This window comes from Nematostella vectensis, chromosome 10, assembly GCF_932526225.1.
Source record: "Nematostella vectensis chromosome 10, jaNemVect1.1, whole genome shotgun sequence".
NCBI classification, from domain to species: domain Eukaryota; kingdom Metazoa; phylum Cnidaria; class Anthozoa; order Actiniaria; family Edwardsiidae; genus Nematostella; species Nematostella vectensis.
The window spans coordinates 2,015,455-2,038,442 of NC_064043.1; the positions used below are offsets into that span (position 1 = coordinate 2,015,455).

Sequence of the window (22,988 nt, forward strand, 5' to 3'; positions counted from 1 at the left end):
AATTTATGTGGTTATTCCATGTAAGGTTATCGTCAATTATTACACCTAGAAATTTTGTAAGGTTGACTTTTTTAATTCTTTATCATTGATTGATATTTTTATGTCATTAGCTGAAGATTTTTGTTTTGTTTTGAATATCATATAATGTGTCTTTTTAATATTTAGAGTTAGTTGGTTCGAATGCAACCAAAGGGATATTGAATCTAGTTCTTTGTTTATGGGATTTTCAATGATTTTTATGTTTTTTCCCAAGCAATACAAATTAGTGTCATCTGCAAAAAAGAATGTATGACAAATGCTGGCTTGAGTTTACGATATCATTTATATATGAGGAATAGAAGTGATACCAACACTGATCCTTGAGGAACTCCGCATTTAATTTTCATTTCTCTTGATTTTACATGTTTGAATTTTACTATCTGTTTCCTGTCTTTAAGATAGTTTTCGAACCATTTATGACATGTTCCTCGGAACATAGAAGTCAAACAGATTTCAAAACATCATCGCTTTTACATTAAGATTCGTTTGATTGTTTTGTTAAGTCGTTTAGTATTGGCAGTGCCATTAAGAATTAGAGTTATAACAAGTATATATAGTATGCTTATGATCGTAATAGGCATAAGTTAATCCTTGTTGTATGCTATTTAATCCTACCTGTCGGCAAAGATCCCGTACTGTGCGTTCAACTCAAACACTCGAGTTAAATGTGAGCGTAACGAATCTTTCTTCCTCCTTTTTCGCAGTGACTGGAATACAATATATATTGATATCTTTTTCAATATACACGCAAACAAAGAAAAGTTTCAATATGACAATGTACCTCTGCTCTTCGATCTAAAGCTTCTCGTGCGAAGAAATGGATCTCCTCTAAAAAATCTCTGAGCAAAGAATAAATGCAAGCAAGAAGCAAACGTTATCTTGAGAAAGGGCAGTTTATGAGGCTCGTACCAAAAACATAACAGAAATACATCGTCTAACACAGATTTCTGCAACATTGTGATGGAACAGCACAAGACTACATGGCCAAATAACACATCACAACATTGCTGAGCCTAGCAACACATCACAACATTGCTGAGCCTAGCAACACATCACAGCATTGCTGAGCTTAGCAACACATCACATCATCGCTTAGCCTAGCAAAACATCACAACATTGCTGAGCCTAGCAACACATCACAACATTGCTGAGCCTAGCAATACATCACAACATTGCTGAGCCTAATGATGCATCATGGTTTGTTAGAAAACTTATCATACATTCTCTGTTATTGCTTTTTCGCTGTCATAACGTGGTTTCATCTCATTTCACCAACCACTTCAGCTGTATTATATTGCCAAATCATCCCAATAAATCAACTTAACGGCGATAAAGCAGAATACAAGTTGCTGAAGAGCGTAACATCATGTCAGAGTATGTTATTCCTGTATGAGATACGGCTGGTCCCAGCGTGTATGCTGTACCTGTATGAGATATGGCTGGTCCTAGCGTGTATGCAGTACCTGTAGGAGATACGGCTGGTCCCAGCGTGTATGCAGTACCTGTATGAGATATGGCTGGTCCTAGCGTGTATGCTGTACCTGTATGAGATACGGCTGGTCCCAGCATGTATGCTGTACCTGTATGAGATATGGCTGGTCCTAGCGTGTATGCAGTACCTGTATGAGATACGGCTGATCCTAGCGTGTATGCTGTACCTGTATGAGATACGGCTGGTCCTAGCGTGTATGCTGTACCTGTATGAGATACGGCTGGTCCTAGCGTGTATGCAGTACCTGTATGAGATACGGCTGGTCCTAGCGTGTGTGCTGTACCTGTATGAGATACGGCTGGTCCTAGCGTGTATGCTGTACCTGTATGAGATACGGCTGGTCCTAGGGTGTATGCAGTACCTGTATGAGATACGGCTGGTCCTAGCGTGTATGCAGTACCTGTATGAGATACGGCTGGTCCTAGCGTGTATGCTGTACCTGTATGAGATATGGCTAGTCCCAGCGTGTATGCTGTACCTGTATGAGATACGGCTAGTCCCAGCGTGTATGCTGTACCTGTATGAGATACGGCTAGTCCCAGCGTGTATGCTGTACCTGTATGAGATACGGCTGGTCCTAGCGTGTATGCAGTACCTGTATGAGATACGGCTGGTCCTAGCGTGTATGCTGTACCTGTATGAGATATGGCTGATCCTAGCGTGTATGCTGTACCTGTATGAGATATGGCTGGTCCCAGCGTGTATGCAGTACCTGTAGGAGATATGGCTGATCCTAGCGTGTATGCAGTACCTGTATGAGATATGGCTGATCCTAGCGTGTATGCAGTACCTGTATGAGATATGGCTGGTCCTAGCGTGTATGCAGTACCTGTATGAGATATGGCTGGTCCTAGCGTGTATGCTGTACCTGTATGAGATACGGCTGGTCCTAGCGTGTATGCTGTACCTGTATGAGATATGGCTGATCCTAGCGTGTATGCTGTACCTGTATGAGATATGGCTGATCCTAGCGTGTATGCAGTACCTGTATGAGATATGGCTGGTCCTAGCGTGTATGCAGTACCTGTATGAGATATGGCTGGTCCTAGCGTGTATGCTGTACCTGTATGAGATACGGCTGGTCCTAGCGTGTATGCTGTACCTGTATGAGATATGGCTGATCCTAGCGTGTATGCTGTACCTGTATGAGATACGGCTGGTCCTAGCGTGTATGCTGTACCTGTATGAGATACGGCTGGTCCTAGCGTGTATGCTGTACCTGTATGAGATACGGCTGGTCCTAGCGTGTATGCTGTACCTGTATGAGATACGGCTGGTCCTAGCGTGTATGCAGTACCTGTATGAGATACGGCTGGTCCTAGCGTGTATGCAGTACCTGTATGAGATACGGCTGGTCCTAGCGTGTATGCTGTACCTGTATGAGATACGGCTGGTCCCAGCGTGTATGCTGTACCTGTATGAGATACGGCTGGTCCCAGCGTGTATGCTGTACCTGTATGAGATATGGCTGGTCCCAGCGTGTATGCTGTACCTGTATGAGATATGGCTGGTCCTAGCGTGTATGCTGTACCTGTATGAGATACGGCTGGTCCTAGCGTGTATGCTGTACCTGTATGAGATACGGCTGGTCCTAGCGTGTATGCAGTACCTGTATGAGATACGGCTGGTCCTAGCGTGTATGCAGTACCTGTATGAGATACGGCTGGTCCCAGCGTGTATGCAGTACCTGTATGAGATACGGCTGGTCCTAGCGTGTATGCTGTACCTGTATGAGATATGGCTGATCCCAGCGTGTATGCTGTACCTGTATGAGATATGGCTGGTCCTAGCGTGTATGCTGTACCTGTATGAGATACGGCTGGTCCTAGCGTGTATGCAGTACCTGTATGAGATATGGCTGATCCTAGCGTGTATGCTGTACCTGTATGAGATATGGCTGGTCCTAGCGTGTATGCTGTACCTGTATGAGATACGGCTGGTCCTAGCGTGTATGCAGTACCTGTATGAGATACGGCTGGTCCTAGCGTGTATGCTGTACCTGTATGAGATACGGCTGGTCCTAGCGTGTATGCAGTACCTGTATGAGATACGGCTGGTCCTAGCGTGTATGCTGTACCTGTATGAGATACGGCTGGTCCTAGCGTGTATGCTGTACCTGTATGAGATATGGCTGGTCCTAGCGTGTATGCTGTACCTGTATGAGATATGGCTGGTCCCAGCGTGTATGCTGTACCTGTATGAGATATGGCTGGTCCTAGCGTGTATGCTGTACCTGTATGAGATACGGCTGGTCCTAGCGTGTATGCTGTACCTGTATGAGATACGGCTGGTCCTAGCGTGTATGCAGTACCTGTATGAGATACGGCTGGTCCTAGCGTGTATGCAGTACCTGTATGAGATACGGCTGGTCCCAGCGTGTATGCAGTACCTGTATGAGATACGGCTGGTCCTAGCGTGTATGCTGTACCTGTATGAGATATGGCTGATCCCAGCGTGTATGCTGTACCTGTATGAGATATGGCTGGTCCTAGCGTGTATGCTGTACCTGTATGAGATACGGCTGGTCCTAGCGTGTATGCAGTACCTGTATGAGATACGGCTGGTCCTAGCGTGTATGCTGTACCTGTATGAGATATGGCTGGTCCTAGCGTGTATGCTGTACCTGTATGAGATACGGCTGGTCCTAGCGTGTATGCTGTACCTGTATGAGATACGGCTGGTCCTAGCGTGTATGCAGTACCTGTATGAGATACGGCTGGTCCTAGCGTGTATGCAGTACCTGTATGAGATACGGCTGGTCCCAGCGTGTATGCTGTACCTGTATGAGATATGGCTGGTCCCAGCGTGTATGCTGTACCTGTATGAGATACGGCTGATCCTAGCGTGTATGCAGTACCTGTAGGAGATATGGCTGATCCCAGCGTGTATGCTGTACCTGTATGAGATATGGCTGATCCTAGCGTGTATGCAGTACCTGTATGAGATATGGCTGATCCTAGCGTGTATGCAGTACCTGTAGGAGATAGGGCTGATCCTAGCGTGTATGCAGTACCTGTATGCGATACGGCTGGTCCCAGCGTGTATGCTGTACCTGTATGAGATATGGCTGGTCCTAGCGTGTATGCAGTACCTGTATGAGATACGGCTGGTCCCAGCGTGTATGCTGTACCTGTATGAGATATGGCTGGTCCTAGCGTGTATGCAGTACCTGTATGAGATACGGCTGGTCCCAGCGTGTATGCTGTACCTGTATGAGATATGGCTGGTCCTAGCGTGTATGCAGTACCTGTATGAGATACGGCTGGTCCCAGCGTGTATGCTGTACCTGTATGAGATACAGCTGGTCCTAGCGTGTATGCAGTACCTGTAGGAGATAGGGCTGATCCTTCCAAGTGATGTTATCACTGCATCACGGATAACTGAACAGTCGGTCTTGAGCAGTGGTATCGCAAACCGGAACAGGCTGTCCACCATACAGGGAGAAGGGGGCTGCAGAGAAACAAAAAACATCATCTTTATGAGAATATGGAAAAGGCTTTTGCAATAAGAAATCCTGCGACTTTTTGGTTGACAAACTGAAGAGTGCTCCGGTGGCATAATAACAAAAACAACAAAAACAACTGATACAGTGTTATTCAACTTATTCAACAAATCAGCCAGAAAGGGTTTATTCTCATTGAACAGCCTTTTTTGCGCTTATTTTGCTGTGCAAGTCCCCTATTTTGGAACCAGGTAAAGGAGGTAGCAATCACTGGCTACTCACCCTTGAATCCCCTTTAGCTTCAGCATCAGAAGATACACTAAAATACATCAAGGATAACTAGGATTAGGTGTGGAAAAATAAAGGCAATGCTCACAATTATTCCTATTCAAATGTAGCTTACTACGTTCCCTGATTTCAACTTTAAAAAATGGGGTCGACTAAATTAAAAAAAAAAAATAGGCCTGCCAGATGCCTGCATGTAGCTCCTGCAACAAGGGTGCATAGTGCAGTATTAATCACATCAGCAGGGTCAACAAGTCACATCCCAGATAATAATACACATAACAAATCTGACACCATCATCCCAACCACTTACTCCCACTTACTGGACGTGTGGGATGTCAGCCAAAGCACTTACCCTCCTTCCTGTTCAGGAGACTCACTCCTAGACGTGTGGGATGTCAGCCCAAGCACTTACCCTCCTTCCTGTTCAGGAGACTCACCCCTGGACGTGTGGGATGTCAGCCAAAGCACTTACCCTCCTTCCTGTTCAGGAGACTCACTCCTAGACGTGTGGGATGTCAGCCCAAGCACTTACCCCCCTTCCTGTTCAGGAGACTCACTCCTAGACGTGTGGGATGTCAGCCCAAGCACTTACCCTCCTTCCTGTTCAGGAGACTCACTCCTAGACGTGTGGGATATCAGCCCAAGCACTTACCCCCCTTCCTGTTCAGGAGACTCACTCCTAGACGTGTGGGATGTCAGCCAAAGCACTTACCCCCCTTCCTGTTCAGGAGACTCACTCCTAGACGTGTGGGATATCAGCCCAAGCACTTACCCCCCTTCCTGTTCAGGAGACTCACTCCTAGACGTGTGGGATGTCAGCCGAAGCACTTACCCTCCTTCCTGTTCAGGAGACTCACCCCTGGACGTGTGGGATGTCAGCCAAAGCACTTACCCCCCTTCCTGTTCAGGAGACTCACTCCTAGACGTGTGGGATGTAGGGTGGGTGCAGCACGCAAACACGAGGTAGTTTTGCCAAAGACGAACATCTGCCATGTTGGTCACCTTTTTCGGGCCACGCCCATAGACTGACGATAGACTAGTGATGGAATCCATGCCTGACGTGCTGGAAAAGAAGGGGGGATTCAGTGGTAAATGTCATGTTCCAGCAATATGCCGAGCCTCACAAAAAATCTGTTTCAATTTTCCATCAGGTATTGCTAACACAGTACTAAAATCATGGAAAGAAGTCTGTTATGACAAATGTAAATAATAACAAAGAATTGTCTGATCAACAATGTTTAGATAACTAGCAGGAATTTTTGATGTGCTAAAATTAAGAGTTAAAGCCGCATTGTCACCAGTCTACTTCTGGAGCGGAAACCACAACCATTAACACAATAGAATACATTTGAACATGCGCTATTTATCAGTATATATGCTCTAAATTATCAGTAACATCGTCAAAGAAACTTCCAATAGACACACTGCTTTCACAATTTGCAATATTTTTCGTTTTCTGTATAAAATTATTAGAGATTGTTATGTAATCGACCGGAAGTAAACTGGTAACAATGCGGCTTTAATACAACACCTATATTCCCATGCCAGAGCCTTACCCAGGATCAATAAGGGAATAGACATTGAGCAATCTGTTGAACACAGCAGGCCAGCTAAACTGCAGAGCCGACGGGCATGACCTTGGGATGTAGCTCTTGTCCAGTAGCCCTGACAGTAAGGTCACCCAGAAGTCACTGTGTAGAGTAAGGTTCTGCTCGCTTGGCTCTCGATCCAGGTTGGCGGACAGGCGCTCGTTGATGATCAGCATGTCTGCAGTGCCGAGGGGACCACTGAATAACTACAGAAAGACAAGATATTAGGGGTGTGACCACAAGGAGGATATTATAGGTTGACAATGGGGAATTGACGAGTGAAGATGGGGGTCAAGTTAAATATACTAAATAACTACAGAAAAACACGATATTAGGGGTATGACCAAAGAGAAGATATTAAAGGTTGAGTGAAGATGGGATCAAGTTAGGAGTGTCGATGGCAAGAGGGGCACTGAATAACTACAGAAAGACAAGATGATGTTAGGGGTATCATAGGTTGACAAGGGGGCGTGGATTATAAGTCATGTAAGGGGTTGAATTAGTGAACAATGAAGACAGTATTCACAAGCTCTCTTAAGATAGGCAAAGATTGAGTGTGAGGTGAGCGAATGGGTGCGCCCTGTTGAAAGGTGACAAGAGTAAAGAAAAATGACCATCAGAATTATTTTGTACTGGATGAGTACCTTTTCACTTTGAGGCACCGCCATCAAAGTCTTCTCAAGGACAGTAGGGAATACTTGATCAATCACATCCATCACCAGCTTTTCTTTTCGCTTCTAACAATAAGGCAAAAATAATTAAACCAAGCTTATAAGCTTGAAAAATCGACTTCATTTAAATTGTCTGGGAAAACATTTTTGATCAGGCAATATCATAAACCTCTGTTTTGATTGTCATCAAAAGTGTGTGAAATATCTTTGGCAATTATTAAAACACTATGCAGCAAGCATAAGGTTTATGCCATATAACTGAGCATCTAATGTCCTTTAATGTTTTATGACACCTCCCTTTGGCAAGGTGCTATAGTTCTCCACTTTATTTATTAACTACATTTTAGATTATAACCTAGATGGTGATTAGCCCGCCTCGATTAGCCTTAGTTATTTGGGGGCAGCATTGCTGTAAAATTATTGAGTATTACTGAGTATGCTTCATTTGTGACAAAACTGATAGGCGACACTGGAGGCCAAAGCAAGGGCTCAAGCTAATCACTGCATTACTGATAGCTATGGTATCCGGTCACGGGAAGAAGTCTTACAAGCCAAATGGTTCACAGGTGCTTACCTCTACGGTAGGTTCAATAGCATGGTGTAAGCAGCGGACCTCTCGGAGCACCATCAGTGCTAGTTTTCGTAAGTACGGCCGTGTGCTACAGAGCATTACAAGCGCTCCACCCTCGATAGTGTGTAGGACACTACCGCTGTCCTCGGAGCGCTCACTTGGTAAGGAGTGGGTCGACAGCTCCAGTACTGGTGTAGTGTCTGCTGAAGTCTAGAGGTAAATAAACATTCTTTATACTTGTTATTTACATACCATCATTCGTACATTAAGTACCATAAGAAGGACACAAGGGTATGTAATAATAGATAAAACAGTTTCCCATGTACCATTCTGCTAACCATTTAAAGCTAGACCTTTGATCTGTCTGTCAATATATGGTGCCTTAAAAGATATCTATATACATTTTTTTATTTTTCAGGCTTATGGTACTTTGTTTGCTAAACCAACTCAATGCATAAGCATGTATGTCACATAAAGGTTTTACACCGTAACTTTATATAGATCCAAAGGTCACATGGACTTGTACCTTGCTACTGCTATCTGTGTTTCCACTGGCTGCAGTTTTCCAGTGTGCAAGTAGTTGCAGGAGCATCTTCAAGGCACTGTCCAGCAGCGACGGGAAGTTGTCTTGCACTTCCTTCATGATGAAGTTCACAAACCCTGTTGGAACATTAAATGTTAACTTAGAACACCACCAGGCAAAACCTAGCCACATGGCAAGTCCAGTTGTAAGAGCTTAGTGAGGTATGATGTCAAAGCACGTCTGGTCTCCAAGCAGTGTTGGCATTTCAGGGGAGATAAGTGAAAAGCTTAATACGGCAGCCACTGCTTGGAATCTACAAAGTACCTGGATTTAATCCATCTAAAGACCACGACACACTAGGTGATTTCAAATTTCAAGTGCTGGATGAAAATTGGCAGTTATGTTGCGGCGAATTCGCAAATATCCGGACTTCTGATTCTTTGAATACAGGCAATCAAATTCAGTGCCTGTGATTGAATTTGTTCCTATAATACAAAATGGCCAAGTGTTAAGTTAAGGCTGGAGTTAGGCTGGCAAAAATAGTTTTAGGAGATGGAAAAAAACATGCTCCCATCTCGGGGATCTCTCAATCCCATGGATCCAATTTTCATGACACACATTTTTGTGTGCTACAAACCCTGTGCAAATGAAATTATTGTAAGCTGGTGAACTAAATCCACTTGAATTACTGGGTGACACTTATTCATACTTAACAATAAGAATTACTAAATCATATTTTAATGTAAACCATGAAATAATACTTCATATAATAATGAGAGTTTTGAATTATCCAAATAAAACTAAACAACATTGTTGCAAAAGTCAGAATCAGGCCAACAGATTTTAATAAGAGGCTTTGATTTTTGCTGTCCCTTGCACTCTCACCTAAGACTGCATCTTCTCTCCAGTCGGCAAAGTCTAGCACAAGGGATTGAAGGGAGGAGAAGGCCAGCCTACATTGATCAAAAGAACATTTGAACTCAAAGCTGCTGGATGTTGCTGCTGTTGCTGATGATGACAATAATGACAATGATTATGATGACAATGATGATGATGATCACTTTTGTTCTCATTGTTACTATTGCTGTTGTTGTTGTTGCTAGTGGTTATTGCTGTTGTTGTTGTTGCTAGTGGTTATTGCTGTTGTTGTTGTTGCTAGTGGTTATTGCTGTTGTTGTTGTTGCTAGTGGTTATTGTTGTTGTTGTTGTTGCTGACAGATGTTGCTGATGTTGCTGATGATGACAATAATGACAATGATTATGATGACAATGATGATGATGATCATTTTTGTTCTCATTGTTACTATTGTTGTTGTTGTTGCTAGTGGTTATTGCTGTTGTTGTTGAAGCTGCTGGATGTTGCTGCTGTTGCTGATGATGACAATAATGACAATGATTATGATGACAATGATGATGATGATCATTTTTGTTCTCATTGTTACTATTGTTGTTGTTGTTGTTGCTAGTGGTTATTGCTGTTGTTGTTGTTGCTAGTGGTTATTGTTGTTGTTGTTGTTGCTAGTGGTTATTGCTGTTGTTGTTGTTGCTAGTGGTTATTGTTGTTGTTGTTGTTGCTAGTGGTTATTGCTGTTGTTGTTGTTGTTGTTGCTAGTGGTTATTGTTGTTGTTGCTAGTGGTTATTGCTGTTGTTGTTGTTGCTAGTGGTTATTGCTGTTGTTGTTGTTGCTAGTGGTTATTGTTGTTGTTGTTGTTGCTAGTGGTTGTTGTTGTTGTTGTTGTTGCTAGTGGTTATTGCTGTTGTTGTTGTTGCTAGTGGTTATTGCTGTTGTTGTTGTTGCTAGTGGTTATTGTTGTTGTTGTTGTTGCTAGTGGTTATTGTTATTGTTGTTGTTGCTAGTGGTTATTGCTGTTGTTGTTGTTGCTAGTGGTTATTGTTGTTGTTGTTGTTGCTAGTGGTTATTGCTGTTGTTGTTGTTGCTAGTGGTTATTGTTGTTGTTGTTGTTGCTAGTGGTTGTTGTTGTTGTTGTTGTTGCTAGTGGTTATTGCTGTTGTTGTTGTTGCTAGTGGTTATTGCTGTTGTTGTTGTTGCTAGTGGTTATTGCTGTTGTTGTTGTTGCTAGTGGTTATTGCTGTTGTTGTTGAAGCTGACAGATGTTGCTGATGTTGTTGCTGCTTTTTTGAAAGGTTGGTACATTGCTGCTGCTAATAATAGTGATTATTGTTGTTGCAAAAATGATGATAATTGTGACAGTGTCTAACTGTGATCATTTAGCTGCAATTGCTGATGTTGACCTGATGATACCCACCCTCTTAGCTCCTCGTCCATGTGCACAGTTAGTCGGGAGAGAAGGTCCACCAGCTCGGTTTTTGTCATGCCCTCAGGTATGCATCTAAAGATGGAAAAACAGGTAAGTTAGGAAAGCGGTAACCAAAAATATCCTTAGTTTTTGTCATGCCCTCAGGTATGCATCTAAAGATGGAAAAACAGGTAAGTTAGGCAAGCGGTAACCAAAAATATCCTTAGAGGAGGTATCTAAAGCAAAGCACATTATGCCGTAATGAGAATATGAAATAAATGTTGGATTACATAGCTGTAAAAGAAATCTATCAGGTCCAGGTTCTAATAAACTTGATCATCAAGTTAGATATGTTTTTTTTAAATCTCAGGAAATACTTACCTTGGAATAGCAGCAATACATGTGCGAAACAAATCGATTTTCGGTTTCCTTTCGCCTCTATAAACAACAACAACAAAAATCAGAAGAGAAAAGAGAAAGGAGTTCTTTTTTAGTAGTGAACTTACGTGATTATGTCATTGGGCTCCTTGTGGGAGACGTGGGGGTTGCTTAGGGTCATAGGCTTGCCAACCTGAGTAGTGAACTTACGTGATCATGTCATCGGGCTCCTTGTGGGAGACATGGGGGTTGCTTAGGGTCATAGGCTTGCCAACCTGAGCATCTAGAGCTCGCAGGATGCTGTCCAATGCTTTACGCACACTTCAAAAGAACAAAGCAGTATTGACATCAATGTTCCACACAGACGCTTACACAGTTTTGATAATTTTGCTCACTGTCTCTTGGAATATTAGCAAGGAAATAATCTGCTAACCAAGCAGACGAAAAAACATGTCTACTCAATTTTACACATTTTGCTAGAATGATGAATGACAGTCTCTGTCAGAGTCAGGGTAAGTTTTCATTTGATGACTTAGCTATAGTAGTAGTTGGTCAGACCAATGTGGGTTTGATGACTTAGCTATGGTAGTAGTTGGTCAGACCAATGTGGGTTTGATGACTTAGCTATGGTAGTAGTTGGTCAGACCAATGTGGGTTTGATGACTTAGCTATGGTAGTAGTTGGTCAGACCAATGTGGGTTTGATGACTTAGCTATGGTGGAAGTTGGCCAGACCAATGTGGGTTTGATGACTTACCTATGGTAGTAGTTGGCCAGACCAATGTTGCTAGCAGCGCTCTCTGTTAGAGTCTTGGGGAGGGTTGCTTTCTTGATTCTTATGGTGTTCCCAGATGGTAACGTTGTCATACTGCTTGGCATTGGTGGCGGCTCTCCTCCCTAAATACACACACCATTACCATCAGTATGAGCTATCTGCGCTACCCCGATGTGAACCTCCATGCGGCGTCACACCTGCCAATAGGTGGACACTGACGTAAATGGATAGTGAGTGAGTGAGGTAAACAAATTATCCAGCAATAGCACAGCAAAAAAGTTGAGTTTGCACCTAGCGCAGACATGTGGAATATCCGGGGCAAACGTGGAATATTCCATTTGTCTGTGCGCATCTTCCCCGAGAGAATATTCCGTGTCTTACACATGTCTTACACGGGTAGAGGGGAGCGATAACGTACCATATCTGCACGTCTTCCTACCTATGATTATTAGTCGCTTACTAAAGTATTCGCCTCGTTTTCCGCTAGTATTCGCTAGCGTAAGCGCGTGTCTTCCGCAGTACAGACAAGGTGATTATATGGGCATATCTAAATATTCCCCTGGTTTTCCTATAGGTGATTATTTGCGTTTACTTCCGCTAGTATTCGCTAGCGTAAGCGCGTGTCTTCCGCAGTACAGACAAGGTGATTATATGTGCATATCTAAATATTCCCCTGGTTTTCCTATGGGTGATTATTTGCGTTTACTAAAATATTTGCAGTGTCTTCCGCTAGTATTTGCTAGCGTAAGCGCGTGTCTTTCGCAGTACAGGCAAGGTGATTATATGGGCATATCTAAATATTCCCCTGGTTTTCCTATAGGTGACTATTTGCACTTACTCGAGTATTTGCCCCGTCTTTCGCTAGTATTCGCTGGCGCAAACTCGTGTCCGTCGGGCAAACGTAGTGATAATTTGCGTTTGGAGACAGTAAAACTTTGGACATAATATTCATGTTAAAAATTGTTTATTAACAATTTGTTTACATGTAAGTCAGTGAAATGTAAAATACAAGGGCATAATATCTTCAGAATAACAAATCCCATAACATGTTTACATAGTTAGTAGTAGATGGGTTGCTAAGCCAGTCATAAAAACATAAATACGTTCTATAGCCAATTTCGCGTTACATCAATAATCAGCACTTAGTGAGGCAGTACTAAGTATCAGAACTAAGTTCAATAAGAAACTGATTTATTAAAAAAATAAAAATTTTTAAACCTGTGCAACAAATTGTAATATTCAGAGTGCTGTATGTAGTCAAGCCAGAACAAAAGGGAACAATGAATTTGGGGTGTATTAGTGATGAATACGCTAAAGAGTTTTCCAGCGGTTTATGAACCATTCTATTAGAATTTTATCAAAAACACATATTTATTGTGTTTTAAGGTGACGCGGGTTCGATGGTTTATAATTTGTTTATGAAATTCAAACCAAGACTTGTTGCGCTAATATTTGTAATCTATCTAATCCTAAAAAGCCAGAAAACACAGTTACAACAATATAAGCTGTTTGAAATACCAAGCCAGCTATTGCCAAATTTGACATTTCATTGAAAGCACCAGTTTCGATAAAACATACTTTTTAGTATATATCTATAGAAGAGTGGTCTAACATGCAAGTTCGACGGCGCTTGCACGTAATTTTGATCTATCAAAACATTTTGAGTACATCGATATCAACGCTTTCAAATAGAAGCCATATACATTTGGCAATTTGCTTGTTATAATCTCTAAACAGCTATTTTTTAGTCCATGGTATTTGGCTTTTCAGGAATTGTGAAACCTGTGTTAAAACAAGTTCGTATCAGCGCGGTTATAATAGCATAGCTGTTATTTCGCGTCTGTTACAGAGGGGTGTGTTAATACACGAACACGCGAAAGCACTCTTACAAACAGGAAGAAAGCTCTGCTAGCAGGGTTGAGGGCCTAGACACTCAAAGCTACCCAGGCGCTTGTGGAGCACCTACTAAGTTAAAGGCATGACAAATAATAATTACTAATTTTACAATTACAGACTTATCTATTGTGATTGGTTCTGATTAATAATCACCACAAACATCATACTGTAGTCCTTGTAGTCCCTTTTCCTGCAGAAAAAAAAAGAGAGGAAAAATTAATAGAGATTACTTACATTTATTTACTATTTGTATTTAAAAACAAAGAAAAACAAAACAAGAGCAACACATTAGACAGCAAAAGTGATAAAAGTTCATTGTTATCCAGCCTACTTTTTATATACAATGCTCAGGAATACTCACACACATACACAGCAAAATTGATAAGTTTATAAACAGTATGGACAGCACAACTAATGTAATCCTCAGAGCTAATAATCTCTTTACTGAGTGATGAACCAGTAAGCGTGTCAGCTGCTGATAAATAGCTTGGTATCGCACTACCGAAGCCTCAAACGAAATATAAATTATAACAGAATAAGTTCTTTGTTTGCTTCGCTGTTATCCAAAGAAATTAAAAGTTATTGGCTTATCTCCTTATAAATAAATAGCTTGGCTAAATGGTATTGTAAGTTTAATAATTTAGTTTGTTAGGACATTGTTTCAACCGTTTTCGAAGCTTTACTTTTCCCTCTGAATATCCTGACCCACAAAATATTTTCTTAACTCACCATTAACTTTATAATATGCATTCCACTGTATCTGCGTCTTGAAGAAGATAGGAATTCAAGGTAGAGGCAAAAAACAAAGTTATAACACGCGTAACGCTGAGGCGGTTAACCGTCAACCAACTAAGACCGCAAAAAATTTGAAATGAAATAATCCGCTGGCCCCTGCTTTTGCTATCAGTAAAAATATTTGCGAATACATGTGGAAGACTTGGGAATATTCCAGATCTTACACTGTAGAATGTTCGAGCAGACGCAGAGTCGACCTCATGTCTGACCACTGGGGAAGACTCGTGGAAAACACGAGTTTACACCTGTGGATTATTAGGGGAAGACATGCGAATACAAACAAAATGGGGGTTACCAAAGGGGGGTAATGAAGACATGCGAATATGCGCGTAAGACATGGGGAATATTCCAGATCTTACACTGTAGATATTCAAGTAGAAGCAGGGTTGACCTCATGTCTTACCACCAGGGAAGACTTGCGGAAAACATGAGTTTACACCTGCGGATTATTAGGGGAAGACATGCGAATACGAACAAAAGGGGGGTTACCAAAGAGGGGTTAAGAAGTCATGCGAATATGCGCATAAGACATGGGGAATATTCCAGACCTTACACTGTAGAATATTCGAGTAGACGCAGAGTTGACTTCATGTCTTACCATCGGGGAAGACTTGTGTAAAACACGAGTTTACACCCGTGGATTATTTGGGAAGAACATGAGGCAGACAGTATGCACCTTGTCTTCCATCTGGTGTAAATTAGATGCATACTCGCATCTTCCGCGTGTCTTCACACGGTGTATATTAGGGCATTACTTGTTATAATTTATAGTCTTGAGTATATTCGGAGAATACTTAGGGAAGACACGGGAATATTTACCCCTAGGGGGAAGACGCAAGGAAGACAGAGGAAGATTTCAAATCTTACTTAAATCTGCCCTCTGGAGTATATCTGAGAATACTTGACTTTTTTTGCTGTGCAGTAGTTATTCTGAAATGTAGTGGGTATGGTCATGTTATGTGACTACTCTAGTATTGTAGCAAAAAGTAATCTGGTGTGGGTACACACATTTGATCTAGAAGAAAAATAAGTTTAAGACAAGGTTGGTTGGGTGTTAACTGTACCTTCCGTTGCAGATTGTCAGCAATCACAAAAAATGCCCTCAGTCCAATATTCATCCTCTGTAATAAATACAACACATTTCTTACCTGCAAGAGCATTTTGCATGCAAATATAAAGTGGATCACCAATAATGAGTGATGGTTCAGTATTGGTGAGAGCACATACTTCAGGGCTAATTTGACGTGATGATCTGCCAACTCCAAGAAGGTCAAACACAATATCATTCATGGCAAAGTCTAGCTTCTCCTAGAGGTAAATCACACAATTGGAATTACCATAACATTCATTATAAAATTTATATCATCCATGGCAAAGTCAAGCTTCTCCAAAAAGAAACAATACAGTTTGCCTCAACATAAACCTTCATTTTTTTTCCATGTCATATTTCAAATAAAACATCAATATGTTGTCACAAACCTGTGCAATGAAGTGGATAACTTTGACAAAGATATTAAGGGGTACATCCTTAAGTGCAGGAACCACAGTTCTTGATCCACGAGGGAATAGAGTTTCAATTATACTCCTTAAACGGCTATCAAAACGGAAACATTCTATCAAAATAGATTGTAGGTGGTATCAATGATTATTGTTTCAATGTTTTAGAACAACATGGCATTTCAACACATATAAACAAATATAAAAGAGCTTAGTGAGCACATTAAGAACAGTGTGCACGCTCACATATATCCTTAAATGACCATTGACCTTAAATGATGCATAGAAGAAAAAATGGGGAAAATAATGTCCTAGATTTGCCACCATGGACGTCAAATCCTATTTTATAACAAATTTGTGAGCATGTGTGTAATTGATGCCATTCACATTGATTTGCTTAAGCTCTCTAATATCCACAAAGACAAACTTCAGAATGCTTTCCATATTTTCAATGAATGAACTGCCCAGTACCTGACTGTTTGAGTGTTACTCTCGCATTTGATCCGAATGACGTATACCCTAAAAATAAAAGTATGCCCAATGAATATGTAACCTACACAATAGACCATAGTATGAAGGATGGGAACTCACCAGACAAGCCTGTACAGACACTCCATTGCTACCCTCTGAACTTTGACATCACGTTGCTTTAAACAATAAAGAACAGTGAGAGAGAATAAAACTGTTCTGTTATAGCACATAACCAAGTTAGCTAGCTTACAAGCACTATGCATAAATTCAGTAAATTTATTTATTTATTTTGATAATTTTTATCAAAGTTTCGTATTCAAATATATATGACCACAGCACTGTATAGACTGTTTTAAGGATAGTACTCAGGCTCAAACAGTGCTGTATAGACTGTTTTAAGGATAGTACTCAGGCTCAAACAGCGCTGTATAGACTGTTTTAAGGATAGTACTCAGGCTCAAACAGCGCTGTATAGACTGTTTTAAGGATAGTACTCAGGCTCAAACAGCGCTGTATAGACTGTTTTAAGGATAGTACTCAGGCTCAAACAGCGCTGTATAGACTGTTTTAAGGATAGTACTCAGGCTCAAACAGCACTGTCAGGCTCAAACAGCGCTGTCAGGCTCAAACAGCGCTGTATAGACTGTTTTAAGGATAGTACTCAGGCTCAAACAGCGCTGTATAGACTGTTTTAAGGATAGTACTCAGGCTCAAACAGGGCTGTATAGACTGTTTTAAGGATAGTACTCAGGCTCAAACAGCGCTGTAACATAGTCTAGTTCACCAACAGTATCAAATCAAGGGGAAAAACAATAACCTACTATACCCTCAAACTTGTTAAGCACATTGACAAAAACCCAGGCCAGTTGTTGAGGAAGAAAGACTTCTGACTGACACACAGCAGTATTGTAACAAGTGGGTAGATAGGCTGGAATAAAATAAGATCTGTTATTCCACAGAATGTGCAAGAATGCACTAACAAGTCTAAATATTTTTTACACACAATGTTTAGTTAATTCTTCATTTAACATCAATAACCATCTCTTAACTCATTTTTCCTACAACGTCCTAAACCGGCCCTGTGGAGTCAGGCCGAAAAGCCCTTACTGCAAAATACATTTCAGCTCAATCTACTTTAGTGTTGCAATTTAAGCTCAATCTACTTTAGTGTTGCAGTTTAAGCTCAATCTACTTTAGTGTTGCAGTTTAAGCTCAATCTACTTTAGTGTTGCAGTTTAAGCTCAATCTACTTTAGTGTTGTATCACCTGGCAGTGCTTCCTGTTCTTCGCCATATCGAATGCCTGGTGGTACATCATGTCAACAAAGTTCTTGAGAGCAGGAACATTTAGCTCTCGATTGGCTGAGGCTGCCACAGGGACCAGTATCTCCACAAACATCAGTGCAAGGGCGTACTTGACTTCCTTCTCCTTTGCATCAATAAACAGAGCTGCACACTCCTACAGAGACAGATGGGATATTTGGAAACAAACCTGGGTAACCGGTGATCAACGAAACCATGGGGGCAAGGATAAGCTGAAATACACCCAGAAACACCCACCAAGAGCTTTTTTAGAAAATGCAGCAGCATAACTGAAAAGCGGAACCGGTAGAACCAGCGGAACCAGTATATTTTGTTTAGTTATAGGGGTAGGGATGTCATGCTAAGATCACCATTTATGTCCTTTCTAATCTACACAAAATGTAGACAAGCCAAGCTCAATATCCTTGTCATGTCAAGAGTTACACTTTAAACTTACCCTCATAAATAAGAAACCTTCTTCTAATTCCTCTACAGGAAACAACTGCAAAGAAAGACACACATGATTTACACATGATTAACATCATTGCTTTTAACTATAAACAGCCATGGCTCAATATATTATATAACAAGAGAACTAGTGGATATATAATAAGATAAGACCCTAGAAAAGACAAGAACCGTTTTACACACAAGTATTACTCAAATTGGGAGATTTTCTGGTACTTTGCACCACCTACCTTAATTCTTAAATATTTCATGCCATAAATAAGATGAATAAGCATGGTGGGGTTGTTTTGATGCTCTTTGAATTCCGCCATGAAGCGTTTCCTGATGAAGGGGAAGCGTGCAAGTGCCAGCACACCAATGACCTCAGCATACAGCGCTGCTATTATCTGGTAATTGGTAGCAGATGGACTGCCACTGTCGACATCTCTGAGTTTGAAGTGCCTGAAGGCCAGGGTTTCAATGTACTGGAGATACTCATCCTCCACAGGATGGACATGAAGCTGACAAGATTGTGATGACAATAATCATAAGTGACAATGTACTGGAGATACTCATCCTCCACAGGATGGACATGAAGCTGACAAGATTGTAATGACAATAATCATAAGTGACAATGTACTGGAGATACTCATCCTCCACAGGATGGACATGAAGCTGACAAGATTGTGATGACAATAATCATAAGTGACAATGTACTGGAGATACTCATCCTCCACAGGATGGACATGAAGCTGACAAGATTGTGATGACAATAATCATAAGTGACAATGTACTGGAGATACTCATCATCCACGGGGTGGACATGAAGCTGACAAGATTGTGATGACAATAATCATAAGTGACAATGTACTGGAGATACTCATCCTCAACGGGATGGACATGAAGCTGACAAGATTGTGATGACAATAATTATAAGTGACAATGTACTGGAGATACTCATCCTCAACGGGATGGACATGAAGCTGACAAGATTGTGATGACAATAATCATAAGTGACAATGTACTGGAGATACTCATCCTCCACAGGATGGACATGAAGCTGACAAGATTGTAATGACAATAATCATAAGTGACAATGTACTGGAGATACTCATCCTCCACAGGATGGACATGAAGCTGACAAGATTGTAATGACAATAATCATAAGTGACAATGTACTGGAGATACTCATCCTCCACAGGATGGACATGAAGCTGACAAGATTGTGATGACAATAATCATAAGTGACAATGTACTGGAGATACTCATCCTCCACAGGATGGACATGAAGCTGACAAGATTGTGATGACAATAATCATAAGTGACAATGTACTGGAGATACTCATCCTCCACGGGGTGGACATGAAGCTGACAAGATTGTAATGACAATAATCATAAGTGACAATGTACTGGAGATACTCATCCTCCACGGGGTGGACATGAAGCTGACAAGATTGTAATGACAATAATCATAAGTGACAATGTACTGGAGATACTCATCCTCCACAGGATGGACATGAAGCTGACAAGATTGTAATGACAATAATCATAAGTGACAATGTACTGGAGATACTCATCCTCCACAGGATGGACATGAAGCTGACAAGATTGTGATGACAATAATCATAAGTGACAATGTACTGGAGATACTCATCCTCCACAGGATGGACATGAAGCTGACAAGATTGTGATGACAATAATCATAAGTGACAATGTACTGGAGATACTCATCCTCCACGGGGTGGACATGAAGCTGACAAGATTGTAATGACAATAATCATAAGTGACAATGTACTGGAGATACTCATCCTCCACGGGGTGGACATGAAGCTGACAAGATTGTAATGACAATAATCATAAGTGACAATGTACTGGAGATACTCATCCTCCACGGGGTGGACATGAAGCTGACAAGATTGTAATGACAATAATCATAAGTGACAATGTACTGGAGATACTCATCCTCCACAGGATGGACATGAAGCTGACAAGATTGTAATGACAATAATCATAAGTGACAATGTACTGGAGATACTCATCCTCCACAGGATGGACATGAAGCTGACAAGATTGTGATGACAATAATCATAAGTGACAATGTACTGGAGATACTCATCCTCCACAGGATGGACATGAAGCTGACAAGATTGTGATGACAATAATCATAAGTGACAATGTACTGGAGATACTCATCCTCCACGGGGTGGACATGAAGCTGACAAGATTGTGATGACAATAATCATAAGTGACAATGTACTGGAGATACTCATCCTCCACAGGATGGACATGAAGCTGACAAGATTGTAATGACAATAATCATAAGTGACAATGTACTGGAGATACTCATCCTCCACAGGATGGACATGAAGCTGACAAGATTGTGATGACAATAATCATAAGTGACAATGTACTGGAGATACTCATCCTCCACAGGATGGACATGAAGCTGACAAGATTGTGATGACAATAATTATAAGTGACAATGTACTGGAGATACTCATCCTCCACAGGATGGACATGAAGCTGACAAGATTGTGATGACAATAATCATAAGTGACAATGTACTGGAGATACTCATCCTCCACGGGATGGACATGAAGCTGACAAGATTGTGATGACAATAATTATAAGTGACAATGTACTGGAGATACTCATCCTCCACAGGATGGACATGAAGCTGACAAGATTGTGATGACAATAATTATAAGTGACAATGTACTGGAGATACTCATCCTCCACAGGATGGACATGAAGCTGACAAGATTGTGATGACAATAATCATAAGTGACAATGTACTGGAGATACTCATCCTCAACGGGATGGACATGAAGCTGACAAGATTGTGATGACAATAATTATAAGTGACAATGTACTGGAGATACTCATCCTCAACGGGATGGACATGAAGCTGACAAGATTGTGATGACAATAATCATAAGTGACAATGTACTGGAGATACTCATCCTCCACGGGATGGACATGAAGCTGACAAGATTGTAATGACAATAATCATAAGTGACAATGTACTGGAGATACTCATCCTCCACGGGATGGACATGAAGCTGACAAGATTGTCATGACAATAATCATAAGTGACAATGTACTGGAGATACTCATCCTCCACAGGGTGGACATGAAGCTGACAAGATTGTGATGACAATAATCATAAGTGACAATGTACTGGAGATACTCATCCTCCACGGGGTGGACATGAAGCTGACAAGATTGTGATGACAATAATCATAAGTGACAATGTACTGGAGATACTCATCCTCCACGGGGTGGACATGAAGCTGACAAGATTGTGATGACAATAATCATAAGTGACAATGTACTGGAGATACTCATCCTCCACGGGGTGGACATGAAGCTGACAAGATTGTGATGACAATAATCATAAGTGACAATGTACTGGAGATACTCATCCTCCACGGGATGGACATGAAGCTGACAAGATTGTGATGACAATAATCATAAGTGACAATGTACTGGAGATACTCATCCTCCACAGGATGGACATGAAGCTGACAAGATTGTGATGACAATAATCATAAGTGACAATGTACTGGAGATACTCATCCTCCACAGGATGGACATGAAGCTGACAAGATTGTGATGACAATAATTAAAAGTGACAATGTACTGGAGATACTCATCCTTCACGGGATGGACATGAAGCTGACAAGATTGTGATGACAATAATCATAAGTGACAATGTACTGGAGATACTCATCCTCCACAGGATGGACATGAAGCTGACAAGATTGTGATGACAATAACCATATGTGAGTGATGAAAAGCGAGGATGGGTACTGAGGGTGATGATGACTGTGATCATGTACCTGATGATGATGATTACAGGGAACACAACTAGGGACTCAAGAGCGAAACGAAACATTTTCAATGTGTGAAAAATGTGAAATATTTAAATAAAGCATGCGTCAACTGTACTGTTTTGTTTGATTCCATACATATTTTATGTGACAGTCTTACTGATCGCACTTTCAGCTGTTGTAATGATTGAGTAACCTTGGACAAGGCTGTGTGATGGGGCATTCCATGTCTGAAAGTGAGCATGACTTCTAATTACACCATGTGTCTATTCACCTGTTTGAGTATTTCAATCAGGACCAAGCAGAACAAAAAGTCAACTGCAAGCTGAAAAACAAAACAGAAGTGATTGTATTTGGCAGTTACTAAATACAGTAGAACCATCTCATCCTGTTTTTATATGTTAAGGGGTATATAGGTTGTTTGCAGCAAATATGACATACAAAATGTCTACGATTTGGCTATTCTTGTTATGCACCTTGCTATTTTACACTGTAGTACCAATTCAATAATCTTGAGGGGACATTTCAGAATTATTTAGTAAAAAGTGTAGCAATTGGCAGGCAGTGAAATCTACTCACATCCCTTCGCTCAGTCAGACAGTCCCGTTCACGGTGGGTCTTGCTGATAAGTCTAGGAGAATCTGCACCACTGAGGTAAGACAAATCAACAAAAAGTCATTTCAGATTTTGACCATTTTATTCCACTGGATCAAGATATTTCA

At 41.2% G+C, this 22,988-nt stretch overlaps 1 protein-coding gene across 2 annotated transcripts in view; it reads right to left on the bottom strand.

The window, feature by feature from the left end:
• The window catches only part of LOC116618163 (protein furry homolog), a 57,809-nt gene that overhangs the window by 29,798 nt on the left and 5,023 nt on the right, over nucleotides 1-22,988 (bottom strand). The window contains exons 7-31 of one of the 2 annotated variants that reach the window (XM_032381594.2): nucleotides 22,846-22,915; nucleotides 22,541-22,591; nucleotides 18,685-18,954; nucleotides 18,444-18,488; nucleotides 17,952-18,143; nucleotides 17,512-17,613; nucleotides 16,806-16,861; nucleotides 16,686-16,733; nucleotides 16,197-16,311; nucleotides 15,945-16,025; nucleotides 15,782-15,838; nucleotides 12,009-12,148; nucleotides 11,463-11,573; nucleotides 11,256-11,312; nucleotides 10,884-10,967; nucleotides 9,501-9,568; nucleotides 8,619-8,752; nucleotides 8,096-8,302; nucleotides 7,495-7,584; nucleotides 6,818-7,056; nucleotides 6,154-6,324; nucleotides 5,256-5,292; nucleotides 4,857-4,981; nucleotides 821-878; nucleotides 655-746 (exon numbers count right to left, since the gene is read on the bottom strand). In XM_032381594.2, coding sequence (XP_032237485.2) covers nucleotides 655-746; nucleotides 821-878; nucleotides 4,857-4,981; nucleotides 5,256-5,292; nucleotides 6,154-6,324; nucleotides 6,818-7,056; nucleotides 7,495-7,584; nucleotides 8,096-8,302; nucleotides 8,619-8,752; nucleotides 9,501-9,568; nucleotides 10,884-10,967; nucleotides 11,256-11,312; nucleotides 11,463-11,573; nucleotides 12,009-12,148; nucleotides 15,782-15,838; nucleotides 15,945-16,025; nucleotides 16,197-16,311; nucleotides 16,686-16,733; nucleotides 16,806-16,861; nucleotides 17,512-17,613; nucleotides 17,952-18,143; nucleotides 18,444-18,488; nucleotides 18,685-18,954; nucleotides 22,541-22,591; nucleotides 22,846-22,915 — 2,700 coding nt within the window. Of the gene's footprint in view, nucleotides 1-654; nucleotides 747-820; nucleotides 879-4,856; nucleotides 4,982-5,255; nucleotides 5,293-6,153; nucleotides 6,325-6,817; nucleotides 7,057-7,494; nucleotides 7,588-8,095; nucleotides 8,303-8,618; nucleotides 8,753-9,500; nucleotides 9,569-10,883; nucleotides 10,968-11,255; nucleotides 11,313-11,462; nucleotides 11,574-12,008; nucleotides 12,149-15,781; nucleotides 15,839-15,944; nucleotides 16,026-16,196; nucleotides 16,312-16,685; nucleotides 16,734-16,805; nucleotides 16,862-17,511; nucleotides 17,614-17,951; nucleotides 18,144-18,443; nucleotides 18,489-18,684; nucleotides 18,955-22,540; nucleotides 22,592-22,845; nucleotides 22,916-22,988 lie in introns of both variants that reach the window. The other variant, XM_032381593.2, reaches the window with a different exon arrangement.